The following is a 14,826-nucleotide window of genomic DNA, read 5'->3' as shown; positions in this document are numbered from 1 at the left end:
AATATACAACACTGACGCAGGCAATAGATCAATTTAAACAATTAAATATTTTATTAAAAATAACTTTTTCAAAAACGTTTTAGAGTTGTTGTAAGAAAGATCAAGGTCCCATAATGCAATTCAAAGCATAAACAAACAGGGGGAAATAAAAACATGAATCACAAATTATGGAAAACTGCTAATTGACAGATATTTTTTTACAATGATATCTACTGTACATAGTTAAAGTAGATTTTATTTATTTTATTTAAAGCGTGTGTTGCACATTACTGAGAACACACAGCTGAAACTGTTTAACAGATGCTTCATCTGAAAAATCTACCTTCTGCCTCTTTTACAAACAAGAAGTAGAGTTATTACTAGAGCTAGTTATAACTAGAAGTTGAACTAGAAGTTGAGTTATTAATTAATGCTCTTACAACTGGGGTCAACAACTAGACTTATGTCAAGTAGTGTACCACAGGGAATCTGTTAAAGGGATGATTTAACAGATTTAACATTTAACATGATTGTTTTTCTTCTGTTGAATACAAAAGAAGATATTTTGAAGTAAGCTGAAAACCTGTAACCATTGACTTCCATAGTATTTGTTTTCCCTACAATGGATGTCAGTGGTTACAGGTTTCCAACTTTCTTCAAAATATCTATTTTTGTGTTAAACAGAGAAAAGAAACTCCTGAACTTCCTATCCCGTTTAAGGAACTATCCCTTTAACTAAATTAGAAGATGGGATAGGTCAGACTTTTGTAATAGGATCATAAATTATTGAAAATGTTGAATGGTATGGAAGTAAGGCAGGCACATGAGAGGATTTACAATGGTATTGTTGTCATCTATAAATGCCTCTATTTCTGAAGCCTGCACAAATGACACAGCATTTTGTTTTCATTAATCTTCTGACACAAAAGCAGCTCCGGAGACAGAAGGCTACATGACATTTGCTATTTGTCACTTGCTGTTTTATAGTTCTTTATTTGAGAGAGTTCAGAAACAAAACAAGACAAAAAACTCAACCAATATTGATTGCCGGCTGATATAACAAGCAGGTTCACTCAACAAACCATTCAATCATTTTACTTCAGCTTAGTCTGAGTTATCAGACGTCGCCACAATGGAATAAACCACCAACTACTCTAGCATATGTTTTATGCAGCGGATACTCTTGCAACCAGCAACCCAGTACTGGGAAACACCCATACACTCTCGCAATCACACCCAAACTCAAACATACAGCCAATTTAGTTCATCCAATTTACCTATAGCTCATGTCTTTGGACTGTGGGGGAAACCGGAGCCCCCGGAGGAAACCCATGTCAACACGGGGAGAACATGCCAACTCCACACAGAAATGCTAACTGGCCCAGCTGGAACTCGAACCAGCAACCTTCTTGTGGTGAGGAGACAGCGCTAACCGATAAGCCACCATGCCGCCTTTCAACAAACCACAACACTGTAAAACTTAATCCAGTATAAAGAGATTGTTCACCCTGAAAATCCTGTTATTGTTTACTTTCTCTTCACTTGTCACAAACCTGTTTGAGTTTCTTTTTCCTGTTGAACACACACACACACACACACACACACACACACACACACACACACACAAAATTTGGAAACCTTTAACCATTGAGTTTGGGAGAAAGTAACAAATCGATTTTAGCTTTCCAGGCTGTAACAGCACATTCTGCAAACAACTGCCTTGATGGAGTTGCCAAATATTGCATTATTTCATCACTGTGTCCAACGGTTAGGTCCGAGTTTGAGTTTTTAAGTGCCGAAAGTTGCTGTAGCTGTACTTTTATACATTCATTCATTTTCCTTCAGCTTAGTCCCTTTATTCATTAGGGGTCGCCACAGCGGAATTAACCGTCAACTCATTCATTCTCTTTTCGCCTTAGTTTTTTTATTAATCAGGGGTTACCACAGCAGAATGAACCGCCAACTATTCCAGCATATGTTTTATGCAGCAGCGGATGCCCTTCCAGCAGCAACCCAGCACTAAGAAACACCCATATACTCTTGCAATCACACACACACACTCATACACTGCGGCTGATTTAGTTCATCCAATTCCTCTGTAGCGCATGTCTTGGACTGTGGGGGAAACTGGCAGAGGAAACCCAATCAAGATTAAAGCCGATAATTCGCCCACAACAAGAACATTCCCTGCTGAAAAATCCAGCTTAAACCAGCCTAGGCTGGTTGGCTGGTTTTAGCTGATTGACCAGGCTGGTTTTAGAGGGGTTTTGGCCACTTCCAGGCTGGTTTTCAGCCATTTCCAGCCTGGTCTTAGCTGGAAAATGACCAGCTTGACCAGCCTGGTTTAAGCTGGACATAGCTGGTTTTGGCTGGATTCCCAGCCTGGCTAGGTTAAGCTGGTTTTAGCTGTTTTTTTCAGTAGGGTTTACACACTGTTAAGTTTAATGCTGAAAACCTGTAACCATTGTAGAAAAGCAATAATAGAAAGAGCAAATATGACTACAGGTATTCAGCTTTCTTAAAAATAAATTATTTTTTGTTCAACAGAAGGAGGAAAAAGGTTTTGAACAAGCGCAGGGTGAGTAAATTATGACAGAATTTCAGTTTTGGGTGAACTGTCCCTTTAGGAGGACGTTTGTATTCAACATTGATAAAATGCACACATTTCCCAATCAAAACTGCAGAAAATTACATTTATTATTATAATGTACTGCAAAAAAAGTAACATTAGCTTATAAAAATCGACAAATTGTTTCACATTCAACCAGAATCATCGAGTCAAAAACGCTTGAAGACTTTTCACAAAGTAAACAAATATCGCCATCTAGTGTTCATAGTATAGAAATGCACAAAGCGCCTCACTTCAAAATCTGCTCTCTTAGTGACAGAAATATGCCAATTACACGATCAAAACATTGTATTGCTGAAGGTTTATATCATATAATCGCTTTTTAAAAAAGCCATTCAGTCATTTTAAACAAGTTATTTGCAAAATAAGATACTTTCTTTTACCTCATCTCTGAGCAAATTCTGAAGGAGAGTGAAACCTCATTTAATATGGCTGATTATATATGGTGATGTGTGCATGGTATTGCCTAAAAATGCTCCGGAGGTTTCCTGCCCTGGTTTCAAAACCCAATTTAGTCATGAAGCCATATAATGCAATCATAACCTGAGGAGTGAAACACCCCTGTGATGAAGTGCAACGCGATTCATTATAGCACATTTCGCTCATCATCGGCCAAGCAGGACATGAACCCTGGATAATATACAGTGCACATTATGTCTTCCATCAGCCTTCAGATATTAAGAACATCCCAGCTAGAAATGTTTAGTCCTGAGAAGATTAACAAGCAATGTTGCATTACTGTTTTCGGCGGGTAGTTTTGTTCATGTTCCCAGAACATTCTCTTAAAAGATAGGAAAACATTTTCTAGAAACATTCTAACCACATTCACTTGTAACAATTTTAGAACATTATATTCTAACATTCTTATAACATTATTAGTGGGTATACTGTAGTTTTCTTAAAGTTCCCAGAATGTTCTCTTTAATGGTAGGAAAACATTCTAAATACGTTTTGAAGTAACATTGCTACAACATTATCCTCTAACGTTTCAACGTATTGTTTTATTTCACTTCCCAGAACATTTTCTTAAAAGGTAAGACAACATTCTCTAAAACATTGTAATCACATTTGGTGGTAACATTGTTGGAACCTTAGGGCTAGTTTTAGTTTAGTTCACAGAATGTTCTTTTAAAAGATATAGGTAAACATTCTGCAAAACTTTTAAAACCTGTTTAGTCGAAACATTTTTGAAACATTGTACTTTAACATAATTATAACATTTCAAGGTATTGTTTTACTTTACTTCCCAGAACATTCTCTTAAAAAACAGGTAAATGTTCTCTAAAACATTCTAATCCCGTTTAATGGTACCATTGTTAAAATATTAGACTCTAACATTTTCAGCAGGTATTTTGTTGTAGTTCCCAGAAAGCCTTCTATAAAGTCAGGACAATATTCTCTAAATGTTCTACATGTTTGTTAATAACATTGTTTGTTTTCTTTTTTGTTTCCAAAATGTACAGTAAACGATATGACAGACACAAAACACTCTCTATAACCATTTAAAATATTTAATTTTACTACAGCAATGTGAAAAAGAAAGTTTAAAGCACTGCATTTTCTTACGTTCTTGTGCTCATTGTATAACATGTGTAACAAAAAAAAACAATTTTAAAAATCAAGTGTTTTAAAACAAGAATAATTTGCTGACACAATACAAATTTTACTAATTGTATGAAATACTAATTAATTGTCACTTTAAATCAGTATGCTTTGCCACTATTATTTAAACCATTAGGTTTTACTTATTTGTCTGCAGTGCGTTTTTGAACATGACATTTTATATATTTTAATAAGTACAGGTTAAAATTAGTATGCTAATTGACTTTCTGTCTCGTTATTGAAAAGAAATCATGTTCTTATATAATTTCTCTAATGTGACTGTGAAAATGTAGTTAATTTAGTTTTTATAAAACATTGTGAAAACGTTTTCTAAGAGAACATTGCTTAATCTGGTGCCATTTCGATAGTCTTAAAATGTTTTTAAAATGTTGCAGATAAAATGTGCTGGCTTTGTTCAAATCTCTTATTTCTTGAACATTCTTCAAAGAACATCCCACATCTCACATCTCAGTGTTGTTCTTAAAACATTTCTCTAATGTGACTGTGAGAATGTTGTTAATTTGGTTTTTATAAAACATTGTGAAAACGTTTTCTTAGAGAACATTGCTTACTCTGGTCCCTTACCAACATTTTCAAAACATCGATAATTGTCTTTCTGTCTCGTTATTGAAAAGAAATCATGTTCTTATAAAGTTTCTCTAATGTGACTGTGAGAATGTTCTTACTTTGGTTTTACGAAACATTGTGAAAACGTTTTCTAACAGAACAATGCTTAATCTGGTCCCTTGCCTACATTTTCAAAACATTGCTAGAATGTTCTTGTTCATTGTTTTGGGAAAAAATATTTTTGAATATTCAATAGATATTACATTGAAATTTTTTCTTTAAAACATTAACACAACCTGTAGGGAATGTAAGCCAAAGTTGAGAGAACGTTCCCTTTTAGCTGGGATAGCATATAAGTAAATAAATACACAGACATAATGGAGGTTTTCAGTGTTGTGGGATTCAAGGCAAAACAAATGCTGCACAAATGATTACACGGATATTCCTGCCACTTTTAACAAATGATTAATCACTAAACATTAATCATCATTTACTTGCTCTTTACTTGTTTCAAACTCTTTTGGAGTTTCTTTCTTCTGATGAGCACAAAAGAAGATATTTTGAAAAATGTTGGAAACCTGACTTCCACATTTCCTACTATTGAAGTCGATGGTTACAGGTTTTCAGCTTTCTTCAAAATATCTCTTTAGTGTTCAACTCATAAAGAAACTCATGAAGGTTTGAAATCATTCAAGGGGCAGTAAATCGTGGGTATATTTTCATTTTTGGGTGAACTATCCCTTCAAGGCCAAACCCTGTTCTTGTTTCCACTGAAGGACATGACGGGAACATGAACATTATCAGATGATGCTAGAAAAACATGACTATCAAGTTTTGCACAAATAGACAGATTAGTTCTCCAAAGAGAGTGTGTTGCATTGCGTTAAGTGAAGTTTTGTTATAAACAAATTTCGAGAGGATCACGTGCTTATGATTGTTCACAGCTGTTACAACTTTAGCTAATGACTGATTTATCCTATCAGACGATCCTTAACTCACTATAAATAACCAGACTTTTCTCATCTCAATATCTTCGTCTTGAAACCCCCCCCCCCCCCCCAACTCTACTTTCCCTTCTTTCAAACGGGCGTCACGGTGGCCAGTGATTAGCGCTGTTGCCTCACAGCAAGAATGCCCCTGGTTTAATTCCTTTCCAAACCAGACGGCATTTCTGTGCGGAGTTTTGCTCGTTCTCCCCGTGGTCGCGTGGGTTTTCCCCGGGTCCTCCGGTTTCAGTTCAAAAACAAGCACTCTAAACAATTAATCCAAATACTTCAGCTAAACTCTGAGTTCACCTTTCAGCGTCCATATCTGACACTTAGATACAACAAGCAAGAGGGGGAGTCATCGAGATCTACCTGAGCTCAAACTCCCCTCTCGCCTTGCAACGGGAGGGAGCCCAGGGCTCGAGGATCTTATAAGCTCAGGGCTCTTAGCACGCCAAACTAGCTTTATTATCAATCATCAGTTAAGTGTAAACTCTTGAAAAAAGAAAAGTATCCAGGACTTTAGGAAAAGTAAAGAGAAACTTATAGGCCTACTGTAACAATAAAAGGTTTAGCAAAAAAAATTGTGGAAGACTGCAAAAAAAATAACATATAGCACATGCAATATAATCAATATTTTATTCTTTTTATTCGGTGGACTTTTTTTCTATGCTATTGGAAACACTGCAAGTGCGTGAGGATGTTCTGCTGTTGTTAGCATGTTAAATCAGTATTTTAAAAGGCAAAATTTTATGTTGCATGTTCTCTCAGTGTTGGCGTGGGTTTCCTCCGGGTGCTCCGGTTTCCCCCACAAGTCCAAAGGCGTGTGGTATGGTGATTTGGGTATGCTAAAATTGACCGAAGTGTATGTGTGTGAATGAGTGTGTATGGATGTTTCCCAGTTATGGGTTGCAGCCGGAAGGGCATTCGCTGCGTAAAACATGTGCTGGATTAGTTGGTGGTTCATTCCGCTGTGGCGACCCCAGATTAATAAAGAGACTAAGCCGAAAAGTAAATGTAAATTTTTTTTTTCAATCATATTCCTTTGGCTTAGTCCCTTTATTTATCAGGGTACGCCACAGCGGAATGAACCGCCAACTTATCCAGCATGTATTTTTACACAGTGGACCTAACATTGCATTGTTTTTCTGTGATTATATATTGTAATGGCTGCACGGTGTCGCAGTGGGTAGCGCTGTCACCTCACAGCAAAAAGGTCGCTGGATTGAGCTTCGACTGTGTCAGTTGGTATTTCTGTGTGGGGTTTACATGTTCTCTCGATGTTCACATGGGTTTCCTCCGGGTGCTCCGGTTTCCAAGTCCAAAAACATGTGGTACAGGTGAATTGTCTTTAGTGTAATACAATACAATAAGTGTATGTGTGTGAATGATTGTGTATGGTTGGGTTGCAGCTGGAAGGGCATCCGCTGCGTAAAACATATGCTGGATAAGTTGGCGGTTCATTCCACTGTGGCGACCTCTGATTAATAAAGGGATTAAGCCAAAAAGTAAATGAATAAATGAATGAATATATTGCGATATAAATAAAATGTCATCAGATAGCCTGAATAGCTCTATTTGAAGGGAAAAAGTAATTCATTTAGATTTATTAGGTTGATTTTGAAAGGCTCTGTGAATAGATTATGATTATTTATAGCATTTTAGTACTACATACAATTACCATCTGAAATTTTCTTCTAAAAAAAAGTCAATTTTCTTAGCTTCCTATGTACAGTTGAAGTCAGAATTATTAGCCCCCTTGTTTATTTTTTTCCCCAATTTCTGTTTAACGGAGAGCAGATATTTAAAACACATTTCTAATCATAATAGTTTTAATAACTCATCTCTAATAACTGATTTATTTTATCTTCCCCATGATGACAGCACATAATATTTGACTAGATGTTTTTCAAGACACTTCTATACAGCTTAAAGTGACATTTAAAGGCTTAACTAGGTTAATTAGGTTAACTAGGCAGGTTAGGGTAATTAGGCAAGTTATTGTATAATGATGGTTTGTTCTGTAGACCAGTGCTTCTCAAACTGTGGTACGTGTACCACTAGTGGTACGCGGGCTGGCTTCTAGTGGTACGCAGAGTAATCCAATAGTCATATGTACATGCAACATATATTTAAAAATGATCAAAAATGGTTCATATATGAATATGATGACATATAGCCTATATTTATGAGGTCCAAACTGCATTTCCAGGCTTTGTTGAATAGAATACTATAGGTTTACACTATAGTATAACAGGAGATTATTTTTAAACTTTTTAATAACAGTAGCTTACCATTTTTAATGAACTTTTAAAAGCACACTTCAATTTAAAGGTTGACATTTTATTTTGTTTGTTTGTTTTTTTACATATAAGCACAGCAGTGTTAATGTTCAAACTATATATAAGGTTTAAAGTGGCCGATAATAATAAATATTATTAATAATAGTAATTAATATGCCACGTTTTTAAACTGTGCAGAGCTGTAGCTGCTTAATTAGGCCTACCATGCCACTGTATTTCAATATTGGTCATATGGTGGTACTTGGAGGGACCATTTTTTCTGAGGTGGTACTTGATGAAAAAAGTTTGAGAACCACTGCTGTAGACTATCGAAAATAAATATAGCTTAAATGGGCTAAAAATTTTGACCTTAAAATTATATTTAAAAAGTTAAAAACTGCTTTCATTCTAGCTGAAATAAAACAATTAAGACTTTCTCCAGAAGAAAAAATATTATCAGACATACTGTGAAAATTTCCTTGCTCTGTTAAACATCATTTGGGAAATATTTAAAACAGAAAAAAATCAAAGGGGGCTAATAATGCCGACTTCAACTTTATATGTTCAGTTATTTCACTTTAAAGGGAACGAACTGAACATTAATACGAATATATTGAGCATATTAACATTAGTAAACATTTCAGAAGGCGCTTATAGGCTTTCAAGAGTTCACACTTAGCTGATAATCAATAAAGCGTATTTGGCATGCTGTCCCGGGAGAGAGCCCTGAGCTCATAATATCCTCGAGCCTGGGGCTTCCTCCCATTAGAAGGGCAAGAGGTGAGTTCGAGGTCAGGTAGGTCTCGAGAACTCACCTGCTTGTCACCGTGAGAAGTCTAAACTAAGGTTGTATTGGGTGATAATTTGTTTTAGTCGATTGGCTATGGTTTATGTTTTTGGACGGTGGGAGGAAACCGGGGAACCCGGGGAAAACCCACGCGAACACGGGGAGAACATGTAAACTCCGCACAGAAACACCAACCAGACCTATAGGTTGGACCGGCGGTGTTCTTGCTGTGAGGCAACAGTGCTAGCCACTGGGCCACCGTGTCGCCCGATTAGGGGAAAAAAAAGGGGGAGGATGTAGGGGTGGAAAGGGGGGGAGCTTCAAGACGATAACTGGAGTGAAAAACTCAGGTTATTTATAATGCTTCCCTAATCATCTAATAGGGCTGATTACGGAGCTAACAAGGAGCCAGCCATGTTGATTATAAGCACGTGATCCTCTCGAAATTAGGTTATGAATAAACCGCACTTTGCATCTGTCTTTAAAATATGGAAATTAATTTTACACAAGTGTTTTCAATAGAGTTTTTGCGCTAGTGACGGCGTCTGCATTTAAACCATTTTTCATCTCTTTTTAAGCTTAAACAATCAAATGGGGCTGCACGGCGGCGCAATGGGTAGCACATTCGCTATTGGCTGCTTTTTAAGGGGAGGAGCTGTTAATGTTATGTTATGTTATGTTATGTTATGTTATGTTATGTTATGTTATGTTATGTTATGTTATGTTATGTTATGTTATGTTATGATGTAAGCAACACAGCTTCAGCAAATAAAACTGATAATGCGTGTTTTAAATGTAAAGTGTGTTAATAATCAAGGTTTGATGACCTTTTGTCATATTGTTTGCACTAAGGAGGCCCCAAATAAGATTCTGCTTAGGGCCCCCTGAAGGCTTGGGCCTTGTTGATCATCAGTTTCAGTGCAAAAAAGGCTTAGGGTTAAAGGGGGTTAAAAACAAGAAAAATAATCTACCGATGGGGTTAAGTAAAATAATTTGGTTTTGTTTGATTATTTTTACTTGCTTTTTAAGGCTCACTTGATTTTGATCTATTATTTCTAGGGAAAAAACTGTTTTTTACTTGTCTAGATGCTTCTTAGTTTAAGAATTTCTAGATATTTGGACTACACTCTAAAAATGTCCCTAAATTAGCTGTTTTCTGTGTTTTGTTTCCTTTATTTTTGCTTTTGAATCACATTATGGGACATTGTTCTTTCTTACAACAACTTATAAACTTGAAAAGTTAGGAAAAGTGACTTTTATTACCATTTTTAATAGTTTAAAGTGATATGTTGTCTGAGTTGGTGTTGTATATTACAGTACAAAGAGCTTGCAATTAACAGCCAGTACAGTTTCTGTTATTTTACACACTTATTTCTCTGCATATATCATTTCTTATATGTTATATTATTTTAAACTACATAAAATGTCAATAAAAGCCACTTAATTAATGTCCAATAATGCAATTCACAACCTGTTAATTAACAGATTTTTTACAGTGTAGAAACAAGACAAAAACTCATTTTAGAGTCAAATGTTTTACCAACATGCTGTCGTGAAACTTATGCTAACACACACGTAAACACAATCTACATGTTTTAATCTTGTAATTATTATAATTTATAGATTCGACCTTCTTGCTGTGAAGCGACAGCACCACCTACTTGGCCACCGTGTCGCCCCTGTCTTTAAAATATGGAAATTAATTTTACCCAAGTGTTTTCAATAGAGTTTTTGCGCTAGTGACGGCGTCTGCATTTAAACCATTTTTCATCTCTTTTTATGCTTAAACAATCAAATGGGGCTAAACGGCGGCGCAGAGGGTAGCACGTTCCCTATTGGCTGCTTTTTAAGGGGAGGAGCTACTCTATGCCCCACCCTCTTTTTAATGTTATAAAAACATGTGTTATGATGTAAGCAACACAGCTTCAGCAAATAAAACTGATAATGCGTGTTTTAAATGTAAAGTGTGTTAATAATCAAGGTTTGATGACCTTTTGTCATATTGTTTGCACTAAGGAGGCCCCAAATAAGATTCTGCTTAGGGCCCCCTGAAGGCTTGGGCCTTGTTGATCATCAGTTTCAGTGCAAAAAAGGCTTAGGGCTAAAGGAGGTTAAAAACAAGAAAAATAATCTACTGATTTGGTTAAGTAAAATAATTTGGTTTTGTTTGATTATTTTCGCTTGCTTTTTAAGGCTCACTTGATTTTGATCTATTATTTCTAGGAAAAAAACTGTTTTTTACTTGCCTAGATGCTTCTTAGTTTAAGAATTTCTAGATATTTGGACTACACTCTAAAAATGTCCCTAAATTAGCTGTTTTCTGTGTTTTGTTTCCTTTATTTATGCTTTTGAATCACATTATGGGACCTTGTTCTTTCTTACAACAACTTATAACCTTAAAAAGTTAGGAAAAGTGACTTTTATTACCATTTTTAATAGTTTAAAGTGATATATTGTCTGAGTTGGTGTTGTATATTACAGTACAAAGACCTTGCAATTAACAGCCAGTACAGATTCTGTTATTTTACACACTTATTTCTCTGCATATATAATTTCTTATATGTTCTATTATTTTAAACTACATAAAATGTCAATAAAAGCCACTTAATTAATGTCCAATAATGCAATTCACAACCTGTTAATTAACAGATTTTTTACAGTGTAGAAACAAGACAAAAACTCATTTTAGAGTCAAATGTTTTACCAACGCGCTGTCATGAAACTTATGCTAACACACACGTAAACACAATCTACATGTTTTAATCTTGTAATTATTATAATTTATAGATTCGACCTTCTTGCTGTGAAGCGACAGCACCACCTACTTGGCCACCGTGTCGCCCCTGTCTTTAAAATATGGAAATTAATTTTACCCAAGTGTTTTCAATAGAGTTTTTGCGCTAGTGACGGTGTCTGCATTTAAACCATTTTTCATCTCTTTTTATGCTTAAACAATCAAATGGGGCTAAACGGCGGCGCAGAGGGTAGCACGTTCCCTATTGGCTGCTTTTTAAGGGGAGGAGCTACTCTATGCCCCACCTTCTTTTTTATGTTATAAAAACATGTGTTATGAAGTAAGCAACACAGCTTCTGCAAATAAAACTGATAATGCGTGATTTAAATGTAAAGTGTGTTAATAATCAAGGATTGACGATCATTTGTCATATTGTTTGCACTAAGGGGGCCCCAAATAAGATTCTGCTTAGGGCCCCCTGAAGGCTTGGGCCTTGTTGATCATCAGTTTCAGTGCAAAAAAGGCTTAGGGCTAAAGGAGGTTAAAAACAAGAAAAATAATCTACCGATGGGGTTAAGTAAAATAATTTGGTTTTGTTTGATTATTTTTGCTTGCTTTTTAAGGCTCACTTGATTTTGATCTATTATTTCTAGGAAAAAAACAGTTTTTTACTTGCCTAGATGCTTCTTACTTTAGGAATTTCTAGATATTTGGACTACACTCTTAAAATGTCCCTAAATTAGCTGTTTTCTGTGTTTTGTTTCCTTTATTTATGCTTTTGAATCACATTATGGGACATTGTTCTTTCTTACAACAACTTATAACCTTAAAAAGTTAGGAAAAGTGACTTTTATTACCATTTTTAATAGTTTAAAGTGATATGTTGTCTGAGTTTGTGTTGTATATTACAGTACAAAGACCTTGCAATTAACAGCCAGTACAGATTCTGTGATTGTACACACTTATTTATCTGCATATATCATTTCTTATATGTTTTATTATTTTTAAACCACATAAAATGTCAATAAAAGTCACTTAATTAACGTCCAATAATGCAATTCACAACCTGTTAATTAACAGATTTTTTACAGTGTAGAAACAAGACAAAAACTGTAAAAATTTTACAGTCAAATGTTTTACCAACGCGCTAGCATGAAACTTATGCTAACACACACACACACACACACACACACGCACACACACACACACTCACACACACACACAATGCTTCAAATGATGAGATGGGCCTCCGGCAGGTCTGAAATGTGCTTCAGGATGGAAGAGGAGGTGATCGAGTGTCAGCTGAAGCAGAGTTTGGGGAGCGATGCGGAATCGAGTTGCTGTCCGGGGTGCTGAATGACGTGCAGAAGTTCTCTGTCCTGGAGGACACTCAAGCACTTTTTCCCCCCCGTGCCTGTTTTAGAAAGCTCATGTCTGTCTGCCCGCATTCTCTGCATAAACGCATCAATAGTTTCCTACACATTCACCCTGCGTTCTCTGGTGCCGGTATACCAACAAGAAATGTCCTTGACACGGATTTCGCCACTATAAACTGCACCGGGACTGCACCATGCTCATAACCATGATGGAGATGCGTTTCGAAGCAAGATGTGAAAATGAAATGACATGAGTGGTCTTAAAGAAGAGCCCTCACAAACAAGTCAGCACACGCACACACACACACACTAAATGCGTGGAGTGGGAGCGCATAGTACCGCAGACACGGAAGATGTGCTCACCAGCGCCAGCGGCCAATGAGAGTGTTTTTCATCGCTCAGCGGAGAGCATGCACAGCTAAATGTCTCACCGCTGGTGGTTGTGGTCGGCTCCGATCGCTCTCCACAGAGACACTGCAGCATATGCGCTCCTTTCTTCAGGAAAAGCCTCAGAATCCTCATTGACTTGAGTTAGTGTGGGTCCTTGGTCAATCCGCGCAAACGAGCACAGGCTCACAACGGAGGTGGACAGTAGTGCGAGCCCCTCGACAATGCATCAAAACCAGCAAAGGGCAAAAGAAGACAGTCTCGAGTGAGGCATCTTGAGCGCTGCTTGTTTCCCAGTAGTAGACTAGTGTGCGCTCGCCTTAGCATAGTTAGCTCCAGATGCGCAAGGACGTTAGGGTAATGTGCACATGCCTCGCTCTTCTTTACTAGCAGATTGGAAATGAGGAGAGGACGCGAAAGTTCAGCTGCAGGGATGAGGGACGGTGCTGCCGCTCGCGAGGGGACTCTCGCGGTGCATTTTCGGCGGCACGCGGTTACCGGCGGCAAATATAGATAGCTGGGTTAAAACGCCAGTTGTTTCGCGTCCACAGGGAGTCGAAGAGCGGCGTATAGCCTACGTCAGATGCAGCCTACATTTAAAGACAAAGATTTTTTTTTTTTAGCGCATGGTCAAGAAGTTTCGCATCTGTCTTGAGTTAGTCTAAACACTAGGGGGCGCTGTAGGACAATGTTTTTTCACGGGTCAGAAGCCAAGAATAAACTGTGAGGTAATCTGAGTAGGGGAGAGCAGGGCACACAGTAACACTTTTAAAATAAGAGAGATACATTTTAAGATCTTGCATAATGTTTATCTTACAAATTCCCAAATTGCTATTTTTCGTTTATTTATCTAATTTGTGTACTTTCTGCAATATACATGAAGAGACTTTATTTCACTTATTCTATAATTGCACTAACATTAAACATCGTTGGATTAACATTATTTATTTATTAACATATATAAACATGATTTAAATGTGGCTATAAACTATATCTTTCTGTATTTCTCAGGTGAAGATCATGCTCTCGATCTTATTGTAAATTTTTGTGTTACACTGTTAATTTTTTATACACAAAAATAAGTTTGTAAAAACAAAACCTATATTCAATACTTTCCTTGTAGAAATTTCGTACAATATTGAATCTCTTAAGCTTATTAATAATAATAAGAATAATACATTTCTTAAAGCATTTGATAATCTTTTTTTTTTGATAATTGAGGCTTTGTAATTTCTCTCTCTCTCTCTCTCTCTCTCTCTCTCTCTCTCTCTCTCTCTCTCTCTCTTCTTTCTTATTTTTTGTTATCGTATTTTTTCTTCAATGCAGTGATGTTATTATTCTTGTATTCAATAAAAAAAAACAAAGTAACACTTTTTGGTTTTGGCCAAATAATAAACAAAGTATGGCAGCCCCGTAGTCAACCTATTGTAAGGGGTGGTTCTTTTTCTGAAAAAGTGCATTTTTTTTTTTGCAGTTATTCGCCTCATTTTCTTTTCA

General features: G+C 36.5%; 2 protein-coding genes across 3 annotated transcripts in view; both read right to left on the bottom strand.

Moving 5' to 3' along the window:
- il20rb (interleukin 20 receptor subunit beta) overlaps nucleotides 1–14,826 on the bottom strand; it is a 203,216-nt gene that overhangs the window by 104,311 nt on the left and 84,079 nt on the right. The gene's annotated exons all lie outside the window — the stretch shown is intronic.
- fgf12a (fibroblast growth factor 12a) overlaps nucleotides 1–14,826 on the bottom strand; it is a 93,909-nt gene that overhangs the window by 65,427 nt on the left and 13,656 nt on the right. Inside the window, exon 1 of one of the 2 annotated variants that reach the window (XM_087240112.1) lies at nucleotides 13,374–14,671. The exons of the other annotated variant lie outside the window; for it this stretch is intronic. Coding sequence (XP_087096238.1) covers nucleotides 13,374–13,464 — 91 coding nt within the window. The 5' untranslated portion in view covers nucleotides 13,465–14,671. Of the gene's footprint in view, nucleotides 1–13,373; nucleotides 14,672–14,826 lie in introns of those variants that run through there. 2 annotated transcript variants of the gene reach the window in all.

This window comes from Danio rerio, chromosome 2, assembly GCF_052040795.2.
Source record: "Danio rerio strain M-AB ecotype USA chromosome 2, GRCz13ab, whole genome shotgun sequence".
In the NCBI taxonomy this organism is placed as follows: Eukaryota; Metazoa; Chordata; class Actinopteri; order Cypriniformes; family Danionidae; genus Danio; species Danio rerio.
Note: the sequence above shows the minus strand (reverse complement) of the source record. Positions and strands in the feature narration are given on the sequence as shown.